General features: G+C 53.2%; 1 protein-coding gene across 1 annotated transcript in view; it reads right to left on the reverse strand.

Moving 5' to 3' along the window:
• Window positions 1–3,229: 3,229 nt before the first annotated feature.
• Window positions 3,230–26,789, reverse strand: part of TTC7B (tetratricopeptide repeat domain 7B) — a 275,587-nt gene continuing 252,027 nt past the window's right edge. Inside the window, 1 exon segment of the mRNA XM_030931410.1 lies at window positions 3,230–4,230. Coding sequence (XP_030787270.1) covers window positions 4,009–4,230 — 222 coding nt within the window. The 3' untranslated portion in view covers window positions 3,230–4,008.

Here is a 26,789-nt window from a genome sequence, read left to right on the forward strand (position 1 = left end):
GCAATCAGCCCATCTCAGCCTCCCAAGCAGCTGGGACTACAGGTGCATGCCACCAAACCTGGATATATATATATATATATATATTTTTTTTTTTTTTTTTTTTGTAGAGATAGGGGTCTCACCATGTTGCCCAGGCTGGTCTTGAACTCCTGGGCTCAGCTGATTCTCCTGGCTCGGCCTCCTAAAGTGCTGGGATTACAGGCAGGAGCCACCATGCCCAGACAGTTCATGGTAATTTGCTGCAACCACAGGTAATTAATATACACCGTTAGCATGGTCCACAAGGCCCCACCCTGTGTGGCCCCTGTTAAACTTCTGACCTCTTCTCGTCCTTCACCACCTGACCATCCCCCTCCCCTCTGGGCCTTTGCACCTGCTATTCCTGCTTCCTGAGATGTCCTTCTCCCAGATTACCTGCCTTTCTTCAGCCAGATGTTACCTTCTTAGCGAGGCTTCCCTAGTCACCCTCTAAAGGGCAGCCCTGCCACTCCCTACACCCCTTCCCTGGCTTCATCTTTCTCCATGCATCACCCCATCTGCCATATTCCTCATCTGCCTTTTTCCTTCTATCAGAAGGTAGGTCCTAAGTGGATGCGGCATCTGTGTCACGCATTGCTGTGCCCTCAGTGCCTGGACTAAGCATCTGGCATGTTGTGAGCATTCCATAGAAATTTGTTGGATGAATGAATGAGTGAATGAATGAATGAAATTTTACAGATGGGGAGACTAAGACCAAGGAACAGGAACCCCTTGCCTAAGTTAGGGTCAGCGCTAGTCCTGGTATCACACGAGGCATCTCCCGCATCTCACTGTCCAAAAACGCCTCCACTGGGCAGACCTGGGCACTTTTGAAAGGTTTATCCCTCAGGCCTGCCTCAATCTCAGTCCTGCCAGGTCATTCCATGATGACCCCAGGCAGGTGTCCTGCCCTCTTAGCATCTAGCGTCTGTGTCCTCATCTGTTAATGGATGGATGGTTGGATGGATGGATGGATGAACGTCCTTAGTTGGGAAAGGCTCAGCAGGTCAGAAGACTAGGAAGAAGGCCAGAGCCACGAGAGGGCTTGGGGAAGGAGAGGCAGCCAGGCACAGTGGGGCCAGGACACAGAGGGGCTGGACACAGCCAGGCACAGGGGCTGGGACACAGAGTCCAGTTCCAGGCAAGAGCTTGAAAAGCCATCAGGGGTTCATAGAGGGAACCGACCCAATCCTCCTTTCTAAGAGGGCTCTGCTGACATTGGACTGTGTGGGGCTGGGGCCAAGGTGCTGGGGATGAAGGTGAATGGGAGAGATTTGAGATGTGATTTGGGTAGAAAAGACAGGATTTACTGGAAAACAGAATATGAGGTGAGTGAGTGGGATTAAGGTGGGGGACTGAGGAGTCTGGAAGAGTGCCCAAGTGGGGAGTGCCAAGGACGGCAGGACTTTCCTGCATTTCTTAGGCACCTTTTAGGTAGAAGGGATGGAAACCCCTGTGCTTGCGCTAAGCAAGATGGGAAACCATATGGGCTCCTATGATGGAAAAATCTCGGGCTGCAGTGCTCCAGCGGTGACCCTGGGCCCAGCTCTCTCTCCACCTCCTCATTCTCTTTTTCTGCATTGGCATCATTCTCAGGTAGGCCACCCCATACAATGTCAAATGGCACCCACAGCACCCCACTGGCATCCTGTTAGGACAGAAAGAGGCTTTTTTCCTAATGTTTTCATAACCAAAGTGCTTCTCATTGGCCAAGCATGGGTCACATGCCCAAACCCAAACCAGTCACTGACACTGAGGAGCTGGAGGGCTCTGGTTGTTAAGGCTGGGCCCATGTGTCCATCCTTGAGCCATGTGGGTGGAGAGTAGGGGTGGTTCTCCCGAGGGAGATGAAGACAATGGAGAGGTGCCAGCCCCAGCGCCCTACAGGGCTGATATGCACAGAAGTCTCTGAGGTGAGGGCCTGGCGGAGAAGGTCTGGTACAGCGCCTGCACCATCTGCCGTAGTGGCCCAGCCTCCTCCCTTCCTAGTCCTGATCCAGCGGGCCTTGCCCCACACTCCCGCATGGGATGGCAGTGCCCAGCCCTGTGCCTCCAATCAGGGCAAGCTGCCACCACACTGAGCACCTGCCCCAGGTCCTACAATGCAAATCCCATGACTTACGGCCACTCAAAGCCACAAGTGCTGCCTGGCAGGGTCAGTGCTGAGGCTGGGGCTCCCACTTACTATCTCTCCCTACTTGGCTGCCCCCTAGCCTGCCTGCCTCACTGAGCCAGGGAGGTTGTGCCCAGTTTGAATGCAGTCCTCTAGGCTTCAGGACACCTAAGATCAGAGCTCAGCCCTCCATATTTCCCTGGGTCCTGGAAAGGTGGGGCCACCCTACAGCTGCCCCCGAGGGACTGCAGATACCTGCTCAGTTTCTCTCTGGTTGCTGGTCTTGCTGTCTACTCTGTGGGATTTGGACTTTGGCTCAAACACCTCTATACCTTCTTCTCATGGTGGCAAAAGTGCTGCTGCAGTTCCAGCCTCACTCTCCCCTTGAAAGGCAGCAGGAAAGAGCGACAGCCTTCCCTGCGGCTCCCGCTCTGACTGGACCGCTTTAAGTCACATGCTCACTCCTGACCCTCTGTGGCCTATGAGTGCAGGAGGCTGCTTGGGCAGGCCTGAACTGCATGCTCCAATTCCAAAGCCCCATCGTGGGAGAGCTAAGGAGAATTCCCAAACCAAAGCCAGGGCTGTTGCTGCAAAAACGAGGCCTGGGTGCCGAGGACTCAGGAAACCTAAGGATCATCTTCAAATTATAAGTGAGGAGATGGCCGGGCATGGTGGCTCACACCAGCACTTTCAGAAGCTGAGGCGGGAGGACTGCTTGAGTCCAGGAGTTCAGGACCAGCCTGAGTAACATAGTGAGACCCTATCTCTACAAAAACAAACAAACAAAAATTAGCCGGGCATGGTAATGGGCGCCTGTGGTCCCAGCTACTCAGGAGGCTGAGAGGGGAGGATCACCTGAACCTGGGAAGTCGAGGCTGCAGTGAACTGTGATCGCACCACTGCACTCCAGCCTGGGCAACACAGTGAGACCCTGTCTCCAAAAAATAAAAATAAAATAAGTGGGGAAAGAGAGGCTGGGCCTTCTAGTGTCAAGGGCTGACATGTCGAGAGTGGGCCCCCAGGTACAGACAGCTCCCCAACCCAGGAACTAAGCCTTTCTCAGGTCTTTGAGCTTTTACAAATGACACAGGCCATAAGTCCATTTAAAAATCATTTTATTATTAACATCATCTTCCCATGTAGCCAAGTGTCTGTCATGTATAAGGAATGTCAGTAAATATTCCATTTGAAGCTTCTTTGTACATATTTCCCTCGATAAATAAACTCTGGATTCACATAAAAAAGTTAAACTTAAATAACTCATATTTCCTTCTCTTGTAACAGGCATATATTGGTAAAATATAAATATTCTTGGACTCAGGCTTTGCTCTAAGTGAGGACAGTCATTGATCACATGGTATAATTATTGACGGTAAAACCAAGAAATTGTCAGCTGGTTCCCGGCATGGACTAGCGCTGAGGTGGGAAACAGAAAGTTCACATTTGGTTTCTGGGCCAAGGTGGGACAGGAGGGGTGGTGGGGAGAAGAGGACAGTTGTTTTCTTTACAGCTCTGATAAAAATAATCTGTTCTGCCACTGAATTTTAACTTTGAATATATACTTCTACATTTGCTGATTAATTCCATAATCATTTTACTTAAAACTCAGATGTCGACTAACAAAATATGGCACATGATCCATTTTGAACAATGTCAATAGGTTCAGAAACTATCATTGGGCTGGCAAAAAACAACAAGAGAAACGCACGCGGCAGAGCAATGATTCGGGCTTGGTTTGGTTGGTTCACTGTGGCCCACTGAACACTCGTCCCTGGCCTCAGTGCGGCAGATTCATCCCCTTGGGGTGATGGGACAAGCCCTGGTGCCCGGCAGGGCCTCTGAGGCCTGAGCGGCAGGTGAGGCTGGCAGGCGCCTGCTCAGAGCACGCGGGGGATGATGGTGAAGGGCACGGCGGGGCTGCTGGCCTCCAGCTCCAAGGCTGTCAGGAAGCACTCCGTGGCCGCCGCGTCGTTGCCCTGAGCTTGGAGGACCTCGCCCAGCCCGTTCCAGACCTCGTGGGCTGTCGAGTTCACCTGCACCGCGTCCCGGAGGATCTTCTCTGCCAGACTGTAGCGGCCCAGCTGGTGAAGGATCAGGGCCTGGAGGGGTCAGAGAGAGAGAGAGAGAGAGACAGTCAGCCATGGAGGCTCCAGGAGCTCTGCGCTCCTACTTGTCCTTGAGTTTCCAGTCAGTTCCTTGGAGCCGGGAATGTATCGCCATTGGGCTGGGTCCATAGTAAGTTCTCAAGTACTTCCTGCGTTCAGGGACAACAGTCAAAATAGTCGCCGAGCTGACTAACATAAAATTGCTGATATTCAGCCATGTTTTGAATTTAAAAATGGCAACTTCATATGGTTCATCTGAAAACTTAAGAACCATGAATGAACCAATTGGAAGCCCGCAGTCTGCACTGACCCAGTGTGGCGTCAGCATGGGACGGGACTGTGGTTTTTTGTCTTTTGTTTTTTTTTTGAGACAGAGTCTCGCTCTGTCACCCAGCCTGGAGTGCAGTGGTGCAATCTCGGCTCACTGCAAACTCTGCCTCCCAGGTTCACACCATTCTCCTGCCTCAGCCTCCTGACTAGCTGGGACTACAGGTGCCCACCACCACGCCTGGCTAATTTTTTGTATTTTTAGTAGAGACGGGGTTTCACTGTGTTAGCCAGGATGGTATTGTTCTCCTGACCTCGTGATCTGCCCGCCTTGGCTTCCCAAACTGTTGGGATTACAGGCGCGAGCCACCGTGCCCGGCCTGTCATTTTTTTTTTTTTTTTAAACTAAAGAAACATCATGGGTGGAATTATACTATCAAAATGATGATGACCGTTTTTAAATTGCTCACAGCCCCTTCCCTGAACAAAGGCCCTGACCTCACTGTCCCTGCTTGCCCAGGCTGTGCCCAGCTGTCATCTTTGTTCTCCTTGGTTGGGGTGTACACATTGGTCCTACCTACTTCATCATCATCACGTTTCCAAGCTGTGCACCTCTATAAGCGATGTGTGTACTTTCTCAACCTCTCCCTTGGGGGAGAGACATTTAGGTCACATCCAATCTCTTTGCTGTTCTGAATCGCACAGACATGAACATCTTTCCAGAAAGCGCCTCTTTGTTCTTTAGATCAGTGGATTTCCAATCTTTTTTGTATCCCTGAAAACCTTTGGTTAAATGAAATTTTACTGAGAACACGCACACAGTCTCTGTATAAACAGACAAAAAGGAACAGCTGGGGGGGGGGTGGCGGGGAGGGGAGTCCGGTGTCCCCCATGGGCTCCTTTTAGTGGCCCTGGAGGAGGTTCAGTGGAACAGGCTTGACAACTATTTGGAGGTCCTCCCCTTAGGGCAAATCTCCCCAAAGTAGGCTCACTGGGTAAGAGGATATGACTGTCTTTAGCATTCCCCAAACATTTTGCAAATTTTATCCCCAAAGGTTGCCTCACTTTTTCAGCTATCAGCAGTTTGTGTGGTCACCTGCCCCCTTCTATCATGACTCTCTTTCTGCTAATGTCATATGTGCAGAATGTCCCTCCTTGTTGAAATCTGTATTTCTTTAATAACCATTGAGGTTAAATATTTCCAATGCTTTTGTTTAGGAGCCTTTCATAAGATTGCTATTCATCTGCTACCATAATTTTCCAGCCTATTCTTTGACTTTTGAGATTCTTTTCTTTGAAAAGTTTTAAGTTGAAAAATTAAATTTGTTAATCTTTGATGATTTTTTTTGCCACTTCAAAACTTAGAAAGTTATCCTTTCAAAGGGCAGATACGTGTTCAGTTCCATTTATTGTAATTTTCCGTCCTTTAAGTAGTTGACTACTGTATCTTGGCAGAGAGTGATGGAGTCCTCCTACTTTGCTAGACACAAAGTAGCTCATCCTCCCTCCCCTCACTCTTGTAAGGCACTGCCTCCAACCTAGAGTGAATAATTACATGAAACAGGGGCCTTTCACTATTTTCCAACGAGCTACAAGATCGAACTTCTGCATCAGCACCACAGTTTTCATTTCTGTTACTCCCAAATCATGTGGTTGTTGTTGTTGTTGTTGTTGTTGTTGTTGTTGTTGTTGTTGAGACAGAGTCTTGCTCTGTCGCCCAGGCTGGAGTGCAGTGGCGTGATCTCGGCTCACTGCAAGCTCCGTCTCCCGGGTTCACGCCATTCTCCTGCCTCAGCCTCCTGAGTAGCTGGGACTACAGGCGCCCGCCACCAGACCCGGCTAATTTTTTTTGTATTTTTTAGTAGAGATGGGGTTTCACCGTGTTAGCCGGGATGGTCTCGATCTCCTGACCTCGTGATCCACCCGCCTCGGTCTCCCAAAGTGCTGGGATTACAGGCGTGAGCTACCGCGACTGGCCCCAAATTATGTTTTAATAGGTAGAGTCAGAGCTTTCCCTCACTGCTCCTTGCTTTTAGTATGTTTCCTTACAATCTTACCCTGTACTATTTTCGAAGAATTTCAAAATCAGTTTCTTCACTCCCTTTAGAGGTCAAATTGCATTTGTGTTACCTCTCTTGGAGAGTGTGGAGAAGCCTGACATCTTTACAATGTCTAGTCTTCCCACTGAGGAAGGAGTTATGGCCCTCTGCTCTTTCAAATCTCATCTTGAATCTCCCAGTAAAGCCTTGCCCTCCCTTTAGGCAGTGTGAGCATGTCACTCACCAGGCAGCCCAGCCTGCTTGCAGGCCCCGGCTTCACCAATAGGCAAGGGGGCAGCAGGGTGGCTGTCAGGAGCAGAACCAGCCAGTGTGACGGCAGGAATGTGCTGCCTTGAAGTAGCATCCCAGGGCCTGAGAGACTACCTGGCTTCCATAAGCCCCCGACAAGAGAGCTGGGATGGCCACCCGGGAGGAGCACGTGGTTGGGGTGACAGCCAAGGAGACCCATGGCCGAGGGCAGTGTGTAGGCCCTGTGGAGGCTCAGAGTGGAAGGGGGAGGAAGGAGACCCCCAGCTCTGGGAGGAGGAGGCAGTTCAGGGAGCTCTCCTGGGTGAGGAGGAGGCGGAGGCCACGCTGCCTCGGGTAGAGAGGGTTAGGAACAGCAGACTTCAGGGTCAGCTCTACCTTCTCATGAACACAACAGAAGCACCTCATGTTTATGAATATCCAAACATGTGTCCATGCTGGAGCTCCTGCATAGGACCAGGTCCTTGGTGGCATCTGCCAGAGAAGGTTCCAGGGTGGCCAAACAGCTGAGGGTAGCTGGCCACTGCAGAGCCACACCTCCTGACTCCTAGTGGCTGCCTGAAGGGCTTCTGGGTGTGGAGTCCAGCTGGGGGTGGCAAATTAGCATGTCCAACTCCCAGGACGGTGCTCTGGACCACCTTGGACCTCCCTAACAGGGAATCTGACAACTCCACATCCTCGCTTCCCAACCTCAAAGGCCAGCAGAACAAATGGGAGGCCACCATACAGGTTGTACTCAGTAGGACATGAGGCCGAATGAGATCCTGCCCCCTTTCTTTGAGGGGAGGTTATCGCCTGCGCTCACTCTAGAACATTCCAATGTAACCACAAGGGAAGGGAGGTTTCTGGGTAGCGGCTGTGAGCAGCAGCCTAGAGAGGTTACGGCAGGAGCTCATCACACGCCTTCCTGGCATGGCTTTCTTGGTGCACCAAGATACTGAACACACACAACAGGTTTCTGAGTGGCTCTCCCGGCAGGGAGACACGTGCTGCATGCTTCTGGCAAATAGGTGATGAGCGGCAAGCCACTGTGCTTACTTGGTTGCAGGTGGAGAATATAATTCAGGTCCCACTAGGCTCTGCCACTGTAGCATCAGCCCCGTGCTGTTTTCTTCCTCCAAGTGGAGGGTTTTTCCCCACCGGGCACCACGCTAAGCACTCTAGCTAGCCCATCTCCTATGACTACTGCTTTAGATACAAGAAGATGCGGTTCAGAAAGGCCAAGTTCTCTCCCCAGGTCCCAGGGCCAATCAACATCGAACTGCAGCCTTGCCCAGGTCTGCTGGGTCCTGAAGCTGCCCATTCTTCCCACCTGGTCCACATTGCCTCTGTCGCTTTAAGGGGCAAGCCCTGGGCCAGCAAAGGAGAGCTCAATGGAGCTCTCTCGATGCAGGCCCCAGGGCACTCAGGCAATAACCCAGTTACATCCAAGCAACAGGAAAGGGGCATCTGCCACGCTGTGTCTTCCCGTTCATTTCTCTGACCACTAACTGCCGATTTGATTGCTCCTTCCCGTGTTATGATCGGGAAATTGCTCCTCTCCAAGGCACAGCTTCCCTCTGGCTCAGACCTGCATCTTAGAAGCATACTGTATATCTGCTTGTGGACTGGGAGGGCTCCTTGCCTCAGGCCAGCTGTGATCTTGAGGCTTGGGAAGGCTGCCAGAGCCAAAGGACTGGGCCATTCTGTCTGCCGGAAAGTGGATGAGTGAGACGTGGAGACCAGGAGAACCAGGGCCTTGGCCCAGTGGGACACAGAGGGCTCTGCTCTCAGCACCCTGCTGCAGTGGGGAGAACCCACCAGTCCCTTCCTGCTGGGATTAGAAAGTGGCAGGTCACTGAATCTGGCCAACTGTGGGGGCTGCAGGATATAGGGCAGGGGCATGTCTACCCACCCCCAAAAGTGCTGCAGAGAACCAGCCCCAAGGGGCTAATCTGAGCCAGCACCCTCCGTGTTGGCCACTGAGAGCCTCTGCAGTGCTCTGGTGTTCTAGGGTTCTTGCTGGCTTGGAAATTTCCAGCCCATATACCTGGACTTGTAGTCCTAACGTAGGAACTGCCATTTTCAGATGACCTCGAGGCTTCCTGAGCAATCTGTTCAGCGGAATTAATTCCTAAAGCTGGGAGCTGCTTAGGGAGACATCGCAGACTTGCCAGGGGCTGCCAGCTCAGGCTTGGCACAGGAATGAAAAATAGGCCTCTCCCCAGTGAGCCAGGAGCAGCTCAGAAATCAGCCCATGATGGGATCAACCAGAACAAGCTCCAGCTGCAGTCAGAGCCACTGCCTGGAGCCAGCACAGCTAGAGGACTGGCCAGAGGTGCGCTGGGACCTGGCTGTGTCTGGCTGTCAGGAGTGACACACCGCCCAAGCCCCACAGTGCTGGCCAGGGACCTTCCTTCCTTTCCCTTCCCTGGGCTCCATGTGCTCTTCTGCACTGCAGCCCTCATGTCCTTTGCAATTCTAGGGGCCCGGCTTGCTCTCTCCTCCAGAGATCAAAGGCCTAACTCCTGAGGCTGGCATGGGGCTGTTGTCAGCACCAGCTGGGTCCAGCCTTCCCTGGGTTCAGCCAGGCTCGTCTGTCAGCCAACGTGTTTCTGCAGGACGCAGCCCCAGCCCCCTCCTGCCTCCCAGCTGCGGTTGGTCGGTCAGCCTGGGGCCTTCCTGCTAGAGCCCTTGTCCATCTGCCTGAGGCCATAATGCACCCCATTCCTGCAGAGCCAGGAGGCCACACTGCCCCCAACCAGCAGCGCTGCCCAGCAGCACACAGCTCCTGCTCCCAGCCATCAGCCTGCAGGAGGCAGATTCCGATAATGACATATTACCATATATAACCATATAACCTGCCACTCCCTGCCCCCACATCAAACCCAACAAAACCCACCAAGTGATTGCTTGGTGCTGGACAGAGTGGGTAAGCGCAGGCCTGCTCTCAAAGAGCTCGGGGTCCAGTGCAAATCACCAACAGCACTGAGCACTAAGGTCTCGTTCCATCCGCTCTCACCTCCAGGAGCCAGTGCTGCTGGGGCTTGAGTTTCACAGACCAGATGACCTGCCTACAACCCTTGTACAGGTGGCTAGCGGCAGTGCTGAGGCCTGCAGCTGTGCTGTATGTACCCTTGACACTGGGCCCTCTCCCCTCCCCTGTGTGTGGAGAGGACATGCACAGACTTCCACCTTCCCCAGCACTGGTGTTCCTGCAGCCACTGTGGGTTGGGAGCTGGCTGGGGCTGAGCTTCAGAGAGCTGGGAAATCACTGAGGAAGTAACTTATTAGTCCCTTTCTTCAGACACAGATGAAGGCTGCCTCCCAAGCTGGTAATTAACATAATCAGGTGTTTTGTACAAATAGGATCTTGATGATGCACCAAATTGGCAATAAGAGATTAAATTAAACCTGTTATTTCAAATGAGATGAAATGGACTTGGCCAGTTTCAGAGCAATTAGCATCTTCCTCGCTTTTGCCTTTTGTTGCGATAATTGCTGCCCAAGAGCTAAACTCCTTGCCAGACCCCGAGGGCGCCTGTGTCGCAGCCCCTGGAAGGGTCCTGTGTGCAAGGTTTCCTGCTGCAGCCTTGGTGCAGGAGGCCCTCAGCAGGGCAGGCCTGCACTGTCCTCTGAGGCAGAAGCCTGCAGGACAGAAGCCCCTTTGGAGGCTGGAAATGGTGGCTCACGCCTATGATCCCAGCACTTTTGGAGGCTGAGGCAAGTGGATCGCTTGAGCCCAGGAGTTCGAGACCAGCCTGGGCAACATGCGAAACTCCGTTGCTACTAAAAAAATACAAAACTTAGCTGGGTGTGCTGGTGCACACTGTGATCCCAGCTACTTGGGAGGCTGAGGTGGGAGGCTTGCTTGAGCCTCGGAGGCGGAGGTTGCAGTGAGCTATGATTGTGCCACTGCACTCCAGCCTGGGTGACAGAGACGAAAAAAAAAAAAGCTCCTTTGGGAGATTTTGGATATCCCCATGGCACTCCGCAAAAGCAAAGTCAGCCCTTTGCTGGGTTCAAGAGCATGTCACAGACCACTGTCCCTCTAAGGGTACAGGTACAGGGAGATAACATCCCTGAAAGCATCCTTCCCAAGGAGAAGCCATTGCTGAGAAGAAGTCCTGTGGCCCAGCTCTGGGTGGGGGTCAGTCGGTCTACCTGGTTGTCGCTTTTCCCCCCGCACAATGTTTTGGAAATCAAGCATTCAGCATCAGGGATGGAGGTGAACCACTCCGAGTGCTTTCTACGCCAGGGCCTGGCTGATGGGCAGGCTCCCCTGCCGGTAGTGCTGTCAGCTTCTCTGAGCAGCAGTGCAGTGTTAGCGCAGAGAGCAGCACGCTGCCCCTCGCCACATCACAGCCGGCCTGGATTCCACAGAGCCTGCTGGGCTACACCAGGGCCACTGATGGGTAGGACGTTTAGTGTCAGGGATGGTACTGGAGCACTTAAAGATCTTTCTGTTCTGCTCCTGAGTCAGAAACTCCACCATCACCCTTTGCAGGGGTTAGAGGTGGGCATGAGTGGCTTAAGGCAGTGTTGTCAGCTGGCTTCTCCAAAAACACAAGTAAACCTGGGAGGACAAATTCATGGGTCACCAGGCTGTATTAACTGTGCATGTGCAGGGCATTATGATCAATGTAGTGTATGTTTTGCTGACTGCAAAGTGCTTTTGACACCGTCCTGTGTGATGGGTGCCACATTAATTGAGGTGGCTTATCTCCAGCTCTGTCCCCCCACTAGGCTTTGCTGTGAGTGCCTGGAGGGCAGGGACTGGGTGAACCCTGGTCATCTCTGCACCTCCAGGCCTGACGCTGGGCAGGTGGCCAGTAACTTGGGGCAGAATGAACAAATAAGCAGACCCAGAAACTCGATGAGAGCAGCGTACTGTTTAAAGCTACCACGGACTGAGCGTGAGTCTGTCTGCCTGGTCCAGGGCCTGTGCTCTGACCCACCACGGCTTGCCATGGAGAGGGCAAAGGATTTTCCCAGCATCTGCAAGTCAGCAGCTCATGCAGCTAGTGGAGGTCAAACTTCACTGGTGGAGTGGGGCCCCTTCTTCTCCAGAGGTAGTGGGGCCCAAAGGCAAGGGCGGTGGGGGCTGAGGACCAGGATCAGCAGCTTTTCCCCTAGCTCAGCACCTACCCGAGCTGCTGGCGCCACTTGAGCCGAGTGGGCGCCACCACGACTTCTGAACAAAGTCACACAGCCTCCTCATGGTGAGGTGTCAGGGACTGTGATGGCAGCTTCTGGGGTGGAAAGCCCATCTTCCCAGCTTTGTCTCCTCCCTTTGGGAAGATGACAGTGCTGCTGAGCTGGCTGTGGCCAGAGCTGCAGTTGTGCTGGCCACAGACGGTACCCTGGGGGCTCAGGGTGTAGGTGAGGCGTCTGAAAGGTGCTACAGGCCCTGGCTGCTGCTGGTGGCTTCTGCATGGAGGGACATGGCTGGCCACAGGGGAAGGACATGGTGCTCTCTGGGACAGCGGAGCATGGAGGTTGGGGGTGTGAGTCCTAGGCTCACCCCAGCAGACTGGGCATGAATCCTAGCTCCACCGTTTACTTGGACAACTTACTCTGAGTGTCAGATGCTTTATCTGCATAATGGGGAGAAACACCAACCAACGGGGGAGTTAGTTGGACTAACTCGTTTAGTAAGGACTAAATGAGGTTGCGTGTTTGCAAGGCACTTAGCAGATCGCTCAGCACATTTGTACGCCTTCAGCGGGTGGCTGCTCTCAGCAATATTAGGATTATGGCTGTTCTCATTACCATTGTTAAACTAGAGACCATACGACTGAAGGAACAGACTCACTGAGCGATGAGATACCAAATCATAAACCAGACCTAAGACCACGCCAGGCAAAGCTTAAGTCACGTATCCCTGAAAGAATAAACTGCCTTCTAAGTGCCACAAGGTTTTTCTTTTTCTCTAGCAGCTAAACAAGCACTGGCCTCCAGATAAGCAATATTGAAACAATTGCAGCTCACCTACCACTAGACCCTAACCGAGCTCCCATCCCACAAGCTGCAACTGCAGCTTTGATTGGACAAGAGACCACCAACCACAGGCTGGTTCTGGCTGGTTTAGTAAGAGGCTGAGCACTGCGTGTCTTCCTGCCCCTGCCTCATCTGTTGATGTATAGGACCGAACCATAATGCATGTAAATGTTATGTCTCCACCCTAAAGTGAACATGGGACACATGTAATTTGCATATTTGCTTGTCACACACATGTACACATCCCCCTTTTGTGAATATTCATAGCTCCTCCTATAACCTGTTGAATATGTATACTTGGCCAACCAGTTCCACATAAATCCCTGTTCCATTCTCCCCTCTCTCAAAGTGCTTGTTTTTGGTCTGTGCCTGAGGCTACATTTCCCAGCCAGTCAAGATGGCCACCCTGTAGGCTGTGATGCTTTATAAGAAATGAAGTCTCTTCTGCAAATGTATGAACCTCCTGATTCCTCAGTTGACACTGTTAGTGACTCCGAGAGGAGGGGGGGCCCTTCTGTGATGCCAGTAGTTGGCTGACTTTTCACCTGCATCTGTCTCCCTCTTTAAGAGCAAGGACCGCCATGATTTGTCTTTGCGTGTATGGCACCTGGAGTGGGCCTGGTACAGAAGAGGCTCTCGGGGAATACTTGCTGGATAGAGGGAGGGATGGTGTGGGATGCTGTGGGGTGGTAGGGAAGGAGAAGTCCCAAAGAAAGCTCTGGTCTCAGGTCACCCTTGTCTATGCTCCCAAGTCAGGCCAGCATACTCAAAGCTTCCTCTCCTTCCAGAAGCATTAGCGTGATGGTCTCTGGGGGATGAGAGCACCCCCTGGGAGAAGGTGTGCTGCTCCCAGCTGAGCCCAGTGGGCTGTATGGCCTCCCCTCGGGCTATTTGCTCATACAGCACAGATCTGACACCATTCGCTAAGAAAATCTCAGAACTCACCCACAGAGCCAACACTCTTACAGAGGAGAAAACAGAGGGCCAGAGAGAACAGCCTTGCTCAAGGCCTTGACCCTGCTGGACACAGAGCGGAGCTAGATGGTAGGTTCCTGAAGGGCTGGGTCGGGAGAGCCTGGTGCAGAGCCTGGCCCAGGGTCAGCCTCCAAGTTTTAGACTCCGATTCCAGTGCTCCGACTCTGCCCTTGACCCCAGCTGCTTTCTGCTTGTCCTGTCAGGGGCTGTGTCCACGGCAGACTAGGCTTTTTGGAAGCCCACCAGGGTTTCTTTCCTAAGCGTGGGTTCCCTGACCTGAGGAAAATGGGACCTCACAAGAGCTCCGGCCCCTTCCCAAAAGCTGTAGCACTGCTGGTCTGGCCGTCTGCATTCACTGAAACGTAGGCATGAAATGAGAAACACCAGCACACGTGAGTCACCACTTCTCGGGAATTTGCATTTTCCTTCTAGAGGATGCCATTGATCAGAGAGAAGCAGGGTGGCAGCGGTGGTGCTTTCAAAAATATTTTTCTTTTAAATCAGAATATAAATAGACTGCAAACCAGAACCACTCTGAGAAGCCCACAGGAGACTGGTTTTGAAAGGGTTTCCTTGGAGCAGCTCGGGAACACAGAGCCCAGGGCTGCCCCTGCCTCCTTTCCTCCCAGGCGGTCCTTTCTTCTCTGGCAAGTGTCAGTGGCACTGTCAGTTCTGAGTACAAGCATTTTGTGGGCGCAGCTGAGGGGGCAGCCCTGAGCCCCACCCCGCTTTCCAACAATGCCTTGAAAAGGAACTGAAAACACGCGTGGGTGGGGTGGGGGTTGTGCCAGCTTTTCCACCTGGATTCTAGAAGCTCTGGGTGAGGCCTGGTGTCTGTGGGGCTCTGTTTTGCTTCATTTCTGGTTGTTCTGAGCGCTTAGAAATGGTACCGGTTTGCCAGGGGGCCAAGTGTGTGTGTCTTGGCTAATGACACCAGCCGGAAGGCTGGCCTTCCCAGACCAGAAGCTCCACAGGGGCCAGGTCCTGGTGTTCTGGCTGAGGGGAGGCGTCCCCAGCCCCACAGCCCCACACCTCCTGCACACCTCTGCCCATCAGAGCTCCACCGTGGGGTGGGACCCAACGCTGCCAATCACTCAGTCCCTCACCGGGCCAGTCGAGAGCAAGTTGAAGGACCTTCTGGGTGCCAGGCAGGCCTGCCTTCCTCTCAGCTGGTCACAAGTTCTGGGCAGGGGCAGGTGTGGGGCTGGTTTACTCATTTGGCCCATTTTACTCAGCACCAACCCAGTTTCCCCGAAGGCCAACCCCAGGTCTTCCTGACAGCCTGTGCCTATGTAAGCCTCATACACAGCAGGTGGCCGGGGCCTGCACGCGGCCCTCTCCCCAGTGACGTGATGGCTGCCACTGTCACTGGGTGGCCTCCAATCCTGTCCACCCCCAGGCTCTCAGGTGGGGACAGAACATTCGTGTGGCCACTTCACCTCCAGAGCCACAAAGGCCACTGACGTGCTGGTCCAGGAACCCACACAGAAGGGCAGTGCAGGAGGAGGGAAGGCACCTGCAGTGCAGCTCCCAGGGACATGCTGCCTTAAGCAGGGTATCCTTCTGAGAGAGACCAGCTCAGATGAAGGAGGAGAGCTCCAGAGGACATGAGTGAGAGCCCAGCCCCCTGGCCGGACACGTTTTCCCGTCTACCGTGGGCCTGGGGTCGGACACGGAAGGCACATCTCCTCCAGTCCCTGTGGCTCCCACCTCCCTGCTAGAATGTCAGAACCGAAACTCGGAGTGGCTGCCTCCTCACTCCCTTCAAGTTAGCCAAACAAATGCCCCCAGTTACCGGCAGCCAGTCCCAGTCAGACATAGGGGTGTGGAGCCCCAAAGAAAAGACTGAGGCCCAAAGAACCTAACGAAGGGGGGTGATGCTTTTGTCTGGGGCAGGGACAGGGGCTGTGGTCTGGGCATAGGCCAGATGCCCCAGGGTGCTCCTCCTCAGGGAGCGTGTGGAGTATTCCAGGAGGGAGCAGCGGAGACCCCCAGCATGCCCTCTCAGAGCACTGGGGGGACCACGGGCTGCAGCACAGCCGGAGGCAGCCCCGGGCGCAGCCCCTCTGCTCACTCGGGACAGCTGATGGCGGCAGGGGCTGCGCTCTCATGGGGCCCCTTTTCCAGGTCAGACATTTTATCTGGAGAAATGTGCCTTCTGGGGTTCACGCCTTTCCAGCATTGAACTCAACTCAGAAGGAAACAATGCTTTTTTTTTCAAAAAATCTCTTATTTTTCTAAGCCAACAGTCAACCAGCTATGGAAGCAGAACTCCTCAGGGTTTGGGGGGTGCCTGGGCCTCAGCTCTCCAATGCACAGCCCCTGCTGCTTTCCCTGATGGGCAGCGCTCGCTCCAGGGACCAGGAGCTTGTGACTTCCCTGGGCAGCCCACACCATGAGTGGACAATCTGAACTGTTGGTTAAATGTGGAGCCCTCACTGTCCTTTTCATCGAGTCCCCATGCTTTGAAGTTCTCTGAGTCCTCTGGAACCACGTGGAAAAGCCCCCTTCTCTTTGCACCTGATGGGCCTTCAGGATAGGAAGAGCTTTCGGAACAGCGCATGCTCCCTCTCTGGGGTCTTGGAATGGCGGCTTCAGACTTCCCGCCCACTTTCCCCACCTCCCTGAATTCTGCTGCTTAACATAGCTCCTTGAAGAAGACCTGGCCATGGGTCCAAATGAAGGCTCTATTAAGCCCCAGGAAAATATGAGCATGGCTTTGACTTTTGTCTTCTTTTTAAAGCATCTGACTGGCAGAATCTCATAAAGCTGCTTTCTTCCAGGATGATTTGGAATATTTTGGAGGAGCTTATTCTGCAATTAGCAGTGCAAAGTAATGGGCTCTCAGGCAGTAGACGCCAGCAGCTAGGGTACCAGCAGCCTAAGGGCCAGAAGCCAAAGGGCTTGATCAACCTTGTGTGAATCTCACAGAGTTGGCCCCCAATTTCCCCTTGGCCTAATTTCTTTGAAACTGGGTGCTTCAGCATTGGTGCTGAAATATCCACAGGTTGTGGTGGCTTTTAGACTAAAGAACAGTTGCTTTAGTCCCCCACCTACTCTGCAGCAGGTGTCCAGAGGGTGGTCAGGGTGGCAGTGAGCAGGGCATGAGAACATCCCCCAAAGGACCAGCCCTCCTATTTGACAGGGGAGCAAACCGAGGCCCAGAGAGGGTACATGTCCTGCCAAGAGCACAGAAGTGAGTAAGGAACAGCACCTGGTGTTCGGGTTCCGGGGGTGGGGCTCTGTTCGCTTTGCTTCAACCAAAGCCATTTCTAGTTCTTTCCTCCCCTCTACAAACATTCGTTGAGCATCTGTGGGTGTTCTGGCACCAGTGTCCCGGCGCTGTGCCAGGTGTGGGGAACTCAGTGGCACAGGCTGCCACTCTGGCCACGCTCCTGCCCTCGCTCAAGGCTTGGGACTGGAGGGGCTGGTTTGCTGTGGGTCCTGCCCCAGAACCTCAGTCATTCACGTGTGTAATCCCAGCATCTGCCACAGAGCAAGGCCTATTGGAAGGAGGATGAGGGAGGACATTCCAAAAGAGACAATACAATGCTCTCCCTACAAAACAAAGAAGAAGGCGGAAGCTCAGGGTCAGGGTGCTCGTTCATGGCCACACAGCTGAAGAGGAGGAGGTGAAACTTCAAATAGGATCTGATGTTTCTGCTCTAAAAGCTTCCTGTGAACAGAGGTCTGACCCTGCGCGTCTGATTGTTCCTGGAGTGGATCGACTCGGTGATCACACCTGAATGATCTGGGCAGGCTCCTAGCTCTCGACAGCCCTGCCTGGAAGGTCTTAGCGGTGACAGGGTACCTCACTCCAGGTCAGGAGAAGGAGGGCAAGTACCGGGTTCAGTTACCAAGCCAGGTAGACGTGGGGTGTCAGAACCCAGGTTTTGTGAGGACCCGCTCAGGGCTCTCTGCTCCATGGCAGACTACTGAGATCTCTAGAGAGGGGAACAGGCATTTAGCGACCAGGAAACACATTCCAGGGTCCTTCCCTGATGATCAGCTGACTCTGGACCCCACGGCTCAGCACTCCCTACACCAGCCTGCGGGAGAAGCTCCGGGGACACGAGAGTGATGCAGCCGACTTCCCTGCTGTTCTCTGTCACTCTGCCCAGCACTGCAGGCCTTTCCTCCACCTGGTGGCTGCCAGATTCCGGGTGAGCCAGACCACAGGCTCTTAAGACCCAGGTGACATAAGAGGACCTAGGGAAGGGGGGGTGTTTGATGGGGATGTCTACCTCTGGGTGGCCCGAAGAATGGCTGCTCTATCTCGTGTCTGCTGAGGGGTCCAGGAGGGTAATCTAAAAAGCAGTCCCTTCACAGTCTGGATTCTGCTGGGAGGACAGGATGGCATAGGGACAGCACAGTTCCCTTCCCTGCAACCTGCACCAGCGCCATTCTGCCTACTATGTCTCCAGACCAGCCGCCTAACCCAGAGTCCTTTTCCTTGCCCTTGGGATTAATGGTGTGGTGATTTTGAGAGTCAGGAAAGAGAGGGAGAAATGGCTGTAAGAACAGAAGGATGACTTGACCTCAACATCAATCATCTCTCAGCTCCTCTCTGACTTCAGCCCTGGAGAGACCAAGGGAGGCATCTGCCTTCTCCTTGGAAAAGAGCACGAAGGCAAGCTGAGAGCTGCCTCTGCCTAGCCCTGGGAGTGGAATCACTTGGTCACCCTTGTGTCCACGCACCTGGGTGCTGCTGCGGGCAGGGTCGCCGGGGACCCGTCAGGGGAGGGTGATGGGGAATCCCGGTGCCTCGGGGTCCACGTGAGCTCCCTGCCAGCTGCAGCCTAAGGCATAGCACTCACCAATTCAGCCAACACACTCACAGAAGCGCCAGCACAATCACCTCCGGCGCGCTGCGTGGTGCACTGACCTAATTGAAAAAGTGTCAGGCCAGCAAGTCCCATGTAACATCAAAGGACAGTCAGTGAGAAAGGAAGGCCAGGTCCACTGGCTGCAGCACAGGCTGGGTGGTGGCCCTGTGGGGGTGGAGAAGAGACACGAGGAAGCCTTGGGGTCCCCAGCAATATGTGGGGACACCAGGCATCCCCCCTAGCCTGAAGCCTGGGCAGTCCTTGGTAACATCAGAGTCTCCAGCCTCCCCTCCCCCATCTGCCGTTTAAATGACATGCTTTGAGGCTGTGAGTTTTAGCTGAGGCTGGCCGGAACGTGGCGGTAGCTGTCCGCTCATAGGAGGGAGGAAGCTTGGGTCCTGCTGCTGGGGGGCCTGCTGCACGCCAGCCAGTGTCTTCTGTGGCTGCTAACACGGCCCCTCTTGCTGGTACTTTTCCACTGGTAATGGGCAACAGACTCCTGTTCACTTATTTCTACAATTTCCCTGGTTGACTTATTTATTTATTTTTACCTATCTTCCCCAACAACAAGTCAGGCAGAGACCAACAGCACAGAGCAGCCTGGAAGGCGGCACTCCCCCATGGCCCGGCTGATCCTCGTGGTGGAAAGTTTGGTGCTAATCACCCACTAGAGACCCCCCCTGCCCTCTGGGGAAGCCAGTGCCCCTGCACACTGGGGAAGGTGGCCCTGTGCCCCAGGCCACGTGCGCCAGGCCAGGGAGATGCAGGCGTCAGGGACACTCTGCGGAAACTTGGCCCGACTGAGGCACAGGCTTCCCCTGGGGTCCTGGGACCACTGCCTCCACAGGGGAGAATAGCAGGCCCAGGCAGAGGCTGAGCTCCCCCAGAAGCCAGGGGAGGGGAGACACGGGCAGGGGTATGACCGCAGGGCTCTGGTGGGGGAAGTGTCAGACCTGGAAGTGTTGGAGGGTCTCCATGGTCAGAAAGCCATTCCCATGTAGCCACTGCAGTGCTACACAGGGAGGCTTCCTGGGAGTCCCAGGGCCTGAGATGGGGGTCCTAGAAACTCTGACCCCACTCCTTCCCAAAGACCCTGACAGAGCCTCATCTGCCCTCTGCTTCCACCTGTCCTCAGGTGGGGCGGGGCAGGGGTCATCCCTTTGCGAGGGGCTCACTGTACTCAGGGCTGACCTTTTATCACTGAACACTGGCAGCTAAGGCCTGTCCCCAGTTATCTCAGCGAGAGGGCTGAAGGCATGCTCCCCCTGCAGGAGAGCAGGGCTGGGAGAAGTCACGGGTCAGAGGGCCACGCTCCCACACCTGCTGTGTGACCTCCATCAACTGCCACTTAGGCAGAGGCTTCTCTCTCAGCCTCAGGGTTCTAATCAAGAAAATGAAGCAGTGAATTCTAGGGTTTCATCTCCAGCTGAAAATTCTAGGGTTTGATGAAATCTTCCACCCAAGGAATATTTTTTGGAGCACCTACTATATCCTCAGTGTGTATCTGTTCTTCTAGGATTTGAGTGGCAGTGGCCAATGCAGCCAGGGAGGGCTTCCTGGAGGAGGGTCCTTGGCAATTCAGCCTGCAGGAGCAGAGGCCTGGCTGGAGTCCCCACCTCCAGCAACAACACTGAGCTCAAACAAATGGCAGCCCTGGAACCCCATTCCCCACCTATGCTTGCGGGGAGAGGGGGAAGCGCCCCTGCTCTGGTGCTGCCTGGGGCGTGGGGCACTGAGCAGTGCAGTCCAACTTTCTCCCTGACTCTCTAAAGGCAGGCAGCAGATTGGAGTGGTGACAGAGGATGGGCTAGTGGGGAGTTCTGGAAGGCAACTGGATTTACAGGAAACTCTGGAAAGCTCAAAAACACCAATGGTGCAGAGGAGAAGAGCTGCCAGGCTCCTGAAGACAGGGGCTCATCGCTGCATTTCCTGATACCTGTGTGGTCCTGAGGACCCAGCAGACATTCAATAAGTGTCGTTGGCTGAAAGTCACTGCAGTCCCCGGCACGTTCTTGGTATACCGTCGGCACTCGATAGATGACTATGGAAGGGGTATTATCTCCCAGCTCTGGTGCAGTCGCACCTGCTGTCCACCTCAGGGTCCACTTGGGAAGGCCAGCCTCCGTGCCAGGGTGCCCCTCTGGCCTGGCATGACTCCCTGGGTAGGGGATGGCAGGTGGTCCTCAGCAAGGCTGCCAGACCCTGGCCGTGAAGGCTGCCTGGGGATGTAAGCCCTGTCTAGATCTCCATGGAGAGTGCCAGCTACACAAACAGCTGCCAGGACAACCCCTGGCCAAAGCCCGAGCTTCAACAGACAGGGTCTGAGAGGATGGGCTCTGCTTTGGGGCTGCCCCCGCCAAGCCCACCCTGGGCGCTGCTGGGCAGCAGCTGGAAAGGAACTGTTTTTTCCAGAGCCCCGTGTGACACAAATCCGGTAGGGCCGGATGATGCACTACCTGTCACGGCGAGTCCCGTCATTTTGGCGAGTGGCTTCCCCCATCACTGCCAGGGTTTGGCATTCACTATTTTTCCATTTTTAAATAGGAACAAACAGAAATGATAAGACACCTTCTGATGAAGGGAGGCCTGGAACTGATAGGCCTTGGAAAACTTTTTTCCACAAATAACAAGAGAATTCACAACCCCAAAGGGCAGGGGGCCTCCCCGGCCGCTCGCCTCTGCTCTGCCGGCCTCCGTTCACACCGTGGGGCGATTCTAGTGCATTAGCGCTGACGAACAGTGGTTAGTGAGGAAAACAGAAACGGGCAGCTTGCCAGAAATGGGGACCTTCACTCCTGGAGTTTTTTACAGAATTTCTCCCCAGGGTCCCTAGGGCTTGGCCCCAAACTCAGGCCCAGGGCTGGAGCAGAGGAGACAGCGGACAGCCAGGGAATACCGTAGGGGAGCAACTGCTGCCTGGGAAACTGCATGGGGCACGGAAATGATGTTTGGGTGATAGCAGAGACCCAGCCTGGCACCTTCTTTCCTCACACAACTAAGCTCCTATCAGTTACCACTTCAATATGGAATAATTCAGTATCAAGAATAGAGCCATTTCCTCAAACTCTCCACTCAGCTGTGATGGGCAGGGCACAGTGATGTGACTGCTTACCCAGGCCAGGCAAATGCGGAGCTTGGAGGATCCACCTGGCCACCTGCCATGTATGGGTCAGTTAACAAGGAGCCTCTCCAGCCTCCTCAGAAGCCAGAAGCCCTTGCAGGGGTTCACAAAACGGGTCCAGGGGCGGGGACTAAACAATGACTTGAGGGAGACCAGGAAATTGGAAGAGTAAAAGCAACAGCACATATTGCTTCTGCAGCACTCACAGGAGTCTTCGCAAATGCAGTGGTGGCTCCGTGCCCAGGGGGCCACAGAGGTGGCTGCTTACAGCCAGAGGGGACTGGCGGGGCAGCTCTGGCTTCTCAGGAGCTGAGATCAGCCTCCCTGCAACCCACCTGGGCACCCCCTTGCTCTCAGATTGGGACACTAGGTGGAAAAGTAGGCCCTTTCCTTCTCTAGAGAACAGGGAAGGGGCAGATGTGTTACAAGGCCCTGAAGCCCATCCTGCATGGACTCGCGGTGGGAGCTTCTGTGCTACACACACGATTCTCACAGCCACTCTGTTTTAGGAGAAGGGAAGGCACAGAAGACTAACAGCTGCCAGGGACATCCTATGTGCTGGGCAGGTGCTAAGAACCTGTTGAACCCATATGACAGCACTGCTAGGTTGGAATTCACTTCTGTATTACAGAGGTTAAATCACACGGCCACATGGCCAAGGTCCTACAAACTGCCAGCATATGGCAGAGCTAGAATTCAAACAAGGGGCTCTTTTGCTCCACAATGCATGCTCCCCCATCACGCTACCCTTCCTGCCACTATCCTGGGCAATTCCAGGGCTCATTCCTTCCCCCTTGGCCCCTGTCTAGCAGATCTGTCTCCCTCTGGAATGGCAGACAACCTCCAGATCTGTGCCGTGAGCACCATGCGCCTCAGGAGCCCCGGGTCAGGGCCATTTAGCACTGTTCTTCTCTGCCAATGTCTAGTGCTCTCCTGACTCTGCTCCCGTCTCCTGTGCCTGCCTTCCCCCCATCATAGTTCAAACCATCTGAGTCCAGCGGTGTCAGCAAACTGCCTCTCTGAAAGAGAAAAAAGCCTTGATCTGTGGCGCTTGCCAATTTCCATGGTATAAACACTTCCACCATGGCCGATTCCACGCTACTGATGTGATGTCATTGTGGGTGGAGCCGGGGAGAGGTGACAGGAAGGGACAGACTGGCACCAGCTGCATTGCATGCGCTTGTGAACCAGCAGGACCTTCAAGAGGCCCTGGCACTAGAGCAGAGACCACACAGGAGACACAGGTGACACTAGATGTGGCAAAACACACTGGTCCCAACATACAAAGCACACTGTCGTCTTGATGGTTGAGGGGAGCAACACAAAAATACTATACTATCCTCCTTAGTGTTGAGGATTCAGAAAGGGACAAGAGATACATTTTCTTCTATCACAGAACAACAGAACGAGGAGAGGCTCAAAGCATCATTGAAACATCCTCGGAACACTTCCCACATCTAGAAAAATGAGAAGGCTCTGTCTCCTCCCATTCAGGCTCCAAACGGTGGCTCAGCAACACAGCCTTCTGAGCTTGATTTCCCTACAGCCAATTTCCTTGTAAACTGGGCTGTGTCCATGTCATACTTACTGGTGGGTATGTGGGCGTCTGAGCGGCAGGAGGGGTGGCTGGTGGGGGCTGCTGTCAGCAGCGAGGGTGAGATTCTAGCTGGCTTTCTTTAATCATTGCAAAGGCAGAAGCAGATTTGTCACCTTTGTGTAACAGACCAGGCAGCAGGTAAAGAACTTAACAGCTCGTGGGAGTTCTAATTAGAGAGCCAATTATAACTCAATTGACCTGCCTTGCTTTGAAAGGCCTGGAAAAATGCATGTTGTCCTCAGGAAGAGGCAGCTTTTTCTTCTAGTTTGTTCTGGGAGATCCCCGCAGGGATCGCTCACTTGCGCTTTGGTTCTGGCCCCATGCATCTGTGTGGTGCGGGGTGCCCTGATGTAGAGAACGAGAGAGAGCCTGCAGGGACACTGATCCCTGCGGGGAGGGGTAATTGCCTGCAGTGGGCATGCTTCGCTCCTCTGTTTATGCAGAAAGACGTAGCCTCACATCCCACTGGCTCCCCCGAGGGGCTGGGCCGGCAGCTTCTGCCTCACTCGGAAGGTCACTGGCCAGCATTCAACTGGATTTAATCAAGACTGAACTGGCAAGGGTGGACCCCAGGCGTACTATACATGCGTGCACGTGTGTGTGCACATCCAAGACTCCTTTCAGGAGCAGTCACTGTTGTTATGGGCTTGAGGTCACCCACTGTCCCCTGAGGGATGGACACCTGGCAAGAGAATCAGGTCTCAAACAGGCATAAAGAGAGGACACTTCACGTTTCTCCTGAGAACCAAGGCGTGGCATTTGTTGTTAGACACCACTGAAGTCCCTCTGGCTCACACATGTGATCACAGCTAATTTTATACAGAGGGAAAAACTGAGGCCCAGAGACTTGATATGACTTGCCCAAGGGCCCCAGCTCCTCCCTGTGGAAGCCCATCTCTAATTCAAGCCACTTCTGCTCCTGACACTTACCCAAGAGTGACTTTACTGAGACCCTTCCTGTGCATGGTGGCTTGGCGGACATCACATCAACCATGGCAGGGAACAGGGCTGGCTACAGCCCTAAGCTGAGAGCAGAGTGGGGCTGTGGAAACAGGAGGGCTGGTGAGACTGGCAGAGCCAGTCCCAAATGCTTGCTATAGCTGGGATTAGCGAGGTGGATTGAAAAAACTGTGTGAACATCAGAACCTCCCTGTCCTCAGAAGCCTCATTTCCCTCCTGCTCCCCAAATGTGGGGGCTCCTTGGGCTCTGTCCTAGGCCCTTTCTCTTTCCTAGTCTCTGGAATTTATATCTTAGGCAGTCTCATCTCCTCCCATAGCTTTCGGTACCATGTACCAACTGCTGCTGCCCCCAAAACCATTGCCTCAGCCTGGCCATGCCCCAACCTCCAGACCTACCCAGCCACATGACTGGAAGAGGCAACCCTTCCAGGAAAAACTCCAGTCAGCCCGCCTCCACACAGCCAGCCAGACTTGCCATCACCCTTCGCTCCATACCTGCCCCTCCCTCTGTGTCCCCCACGTTGGTGAAGGCATCTTATCCATCCAGGCTCCTGAACCATGTGCCTGAGTCAGCCTCAAACCCTCTGGTTCCCTCACCAACCCTTTTGAAGTCTCCTTTTTCAATACTCCCACCTTGGGCTGTCAACGTGTTATGATAAGCTGAGTCCAGACCTCTGTGTCTCTTTCCACCTAACATATCCTCCACAGCTTCCAGAGCAATCTCTTTAAAATGCAGACCTGATCATGTTCACTCACTTGTTTAAACTGTATCTTGAAAAAGTTCCAGCCTGCAGAAAAGCAGCTAACATAATGAACATCTCTAGACCTACCACCTACATTTAACAACAGTTCATCTTTTCCATATCTGCTTCATCTGTTGGGGGCAAGGGCTAGTATTTTAAAGTAAATTGCAGGCACTGTGACATTTTACCCCTAAATACTTCAGGACGAATCTCTAAAAAATAAGGACATTTCCTTATATAACCATGTAACCATATCCTACCTAACAAAATGAACAGTACCTCCATTCCATCATCCACTAGCCTTTCCACACTCACACTTGCCCAAATGTCCCATACACACCTCCAAAAGCTGGCTTATTACCTATGTCAACTCCACCTGTCTTCCCACTTGTGGGAAAGTCTACGCCTCTACTCAGCTGCCAGCACTTGGTCCACAAACCACGAGCACAGACCCGCACCCCCCCACCCCCACCCCCACTGCACCACACCCTGCACATCTGTCTATCAGAGTCTCCTTGACAACCCTTATACTCACTTGTATATGTTAACATCTCTCCCTATAGACTTCCAGTACCAGAGGGGAGGGACTAGGATAGAGTCATGTTTACACCCTCAGGTCCTAGTCCAGTATCGGACTCAAACTACATAACCTTACATGTGTCATCCCATGTAATCCCTCCAACAATCCCAGGAGGCTGCTATGCTGAATCAATAACTGGTGACTGAGTAAACGTGATGCTTAAAGGTAAAGCTCGAAGGACACAGGCATGCCTCGGAGCTCCTGCAGGTGCAGCTCCAGGCCTCCACAATCAATCAAATGTCGCAATCGAGCAAGTCCCAGGAACTTTTTGGTGTTCCAGTGCATCTAAAAGGTGTGTTTATGCTACAGTGTAGTCTATTAAGTGTGTAATAGCATTATACCTGAAAAAATGTGTGTAACTTAATTACAAAATATCTTGTTGCTAAAAAATGCTAACAATCATGTGACCTTCAGCAAGTGATATGCTTTTTGCTGGTGGAGGGTCTGGCCTCCATGCTGATGGCTGCTGACTGATGAGGGTGGTGGATGCTGGAAGGTGAGGCGCTGGGGCAGTTTCCTACAATACGACAACAGTGGTTACAATAAGACTCACTGATGGACCCTTCCTTGGACAAAAGAGCTCTCTGTAGCATGCGATTCAGCTTAACAGCATTTTACCCACAGCAGAACTTCTTTCAAATTTGGAGTCCATCCTCCCTAACCCTGCTGCTGCATTATCAGTCAAGCTGATATCATATTCTAAATTAAACAATGTTCACAATATCTTCACCAGGAGTAGATTCCATCCCACAAAAACACTTTCTTGGCTCATCCATAAGAAGCAATGCCTTATCCATTCAAGTTTTATAAACTGCAGTAATTCAGTCACGTCTCCGGGCTCCATTCTTGCTCTCTTGCTATTCCCACCACGTCTGCAGTTGCTTCCTCCAGCAAAGTCTTGACCGCCTCAAAGTCATCCATGAGGGTCAGAATCAATTTCTTCCAAACTCCTGTTAATGTCGATATTTACACCTCCTTCCATGAATCATGGATATTCTTAATGGCATCTGGAATGCTGTATCCTTTCTAGAAGGTTTTCAATTTACTTTGCCCAGATCCATCAGAGGAACCACTATGTCAGAATTACTCCTTGATCCATGGGCTGTAAAGTGGATGCTGTGTTAGCAGGCATGAAGATAACAGTCATCTCCTGGTACAGCTCCATCAGAGCTCTTGGGTGACCAAGTACATTGTCACTG

This window comes from Rhinopithecus roxellana, chromosome 5 (genome assembly GCF_007565055.1).
Source record: "Rhinopithecus roxellana isolate Shanxi Qingling chromosome 5, ASM756505v1, whole genome shotgun sequence".
NCBI classification, from domain to species: Eukaryota; Metazoa; Chordata; class Mammalia; order Primates; family Cercopithecidae; genus Rhinopithecus; species Rhinopithecus roxellana.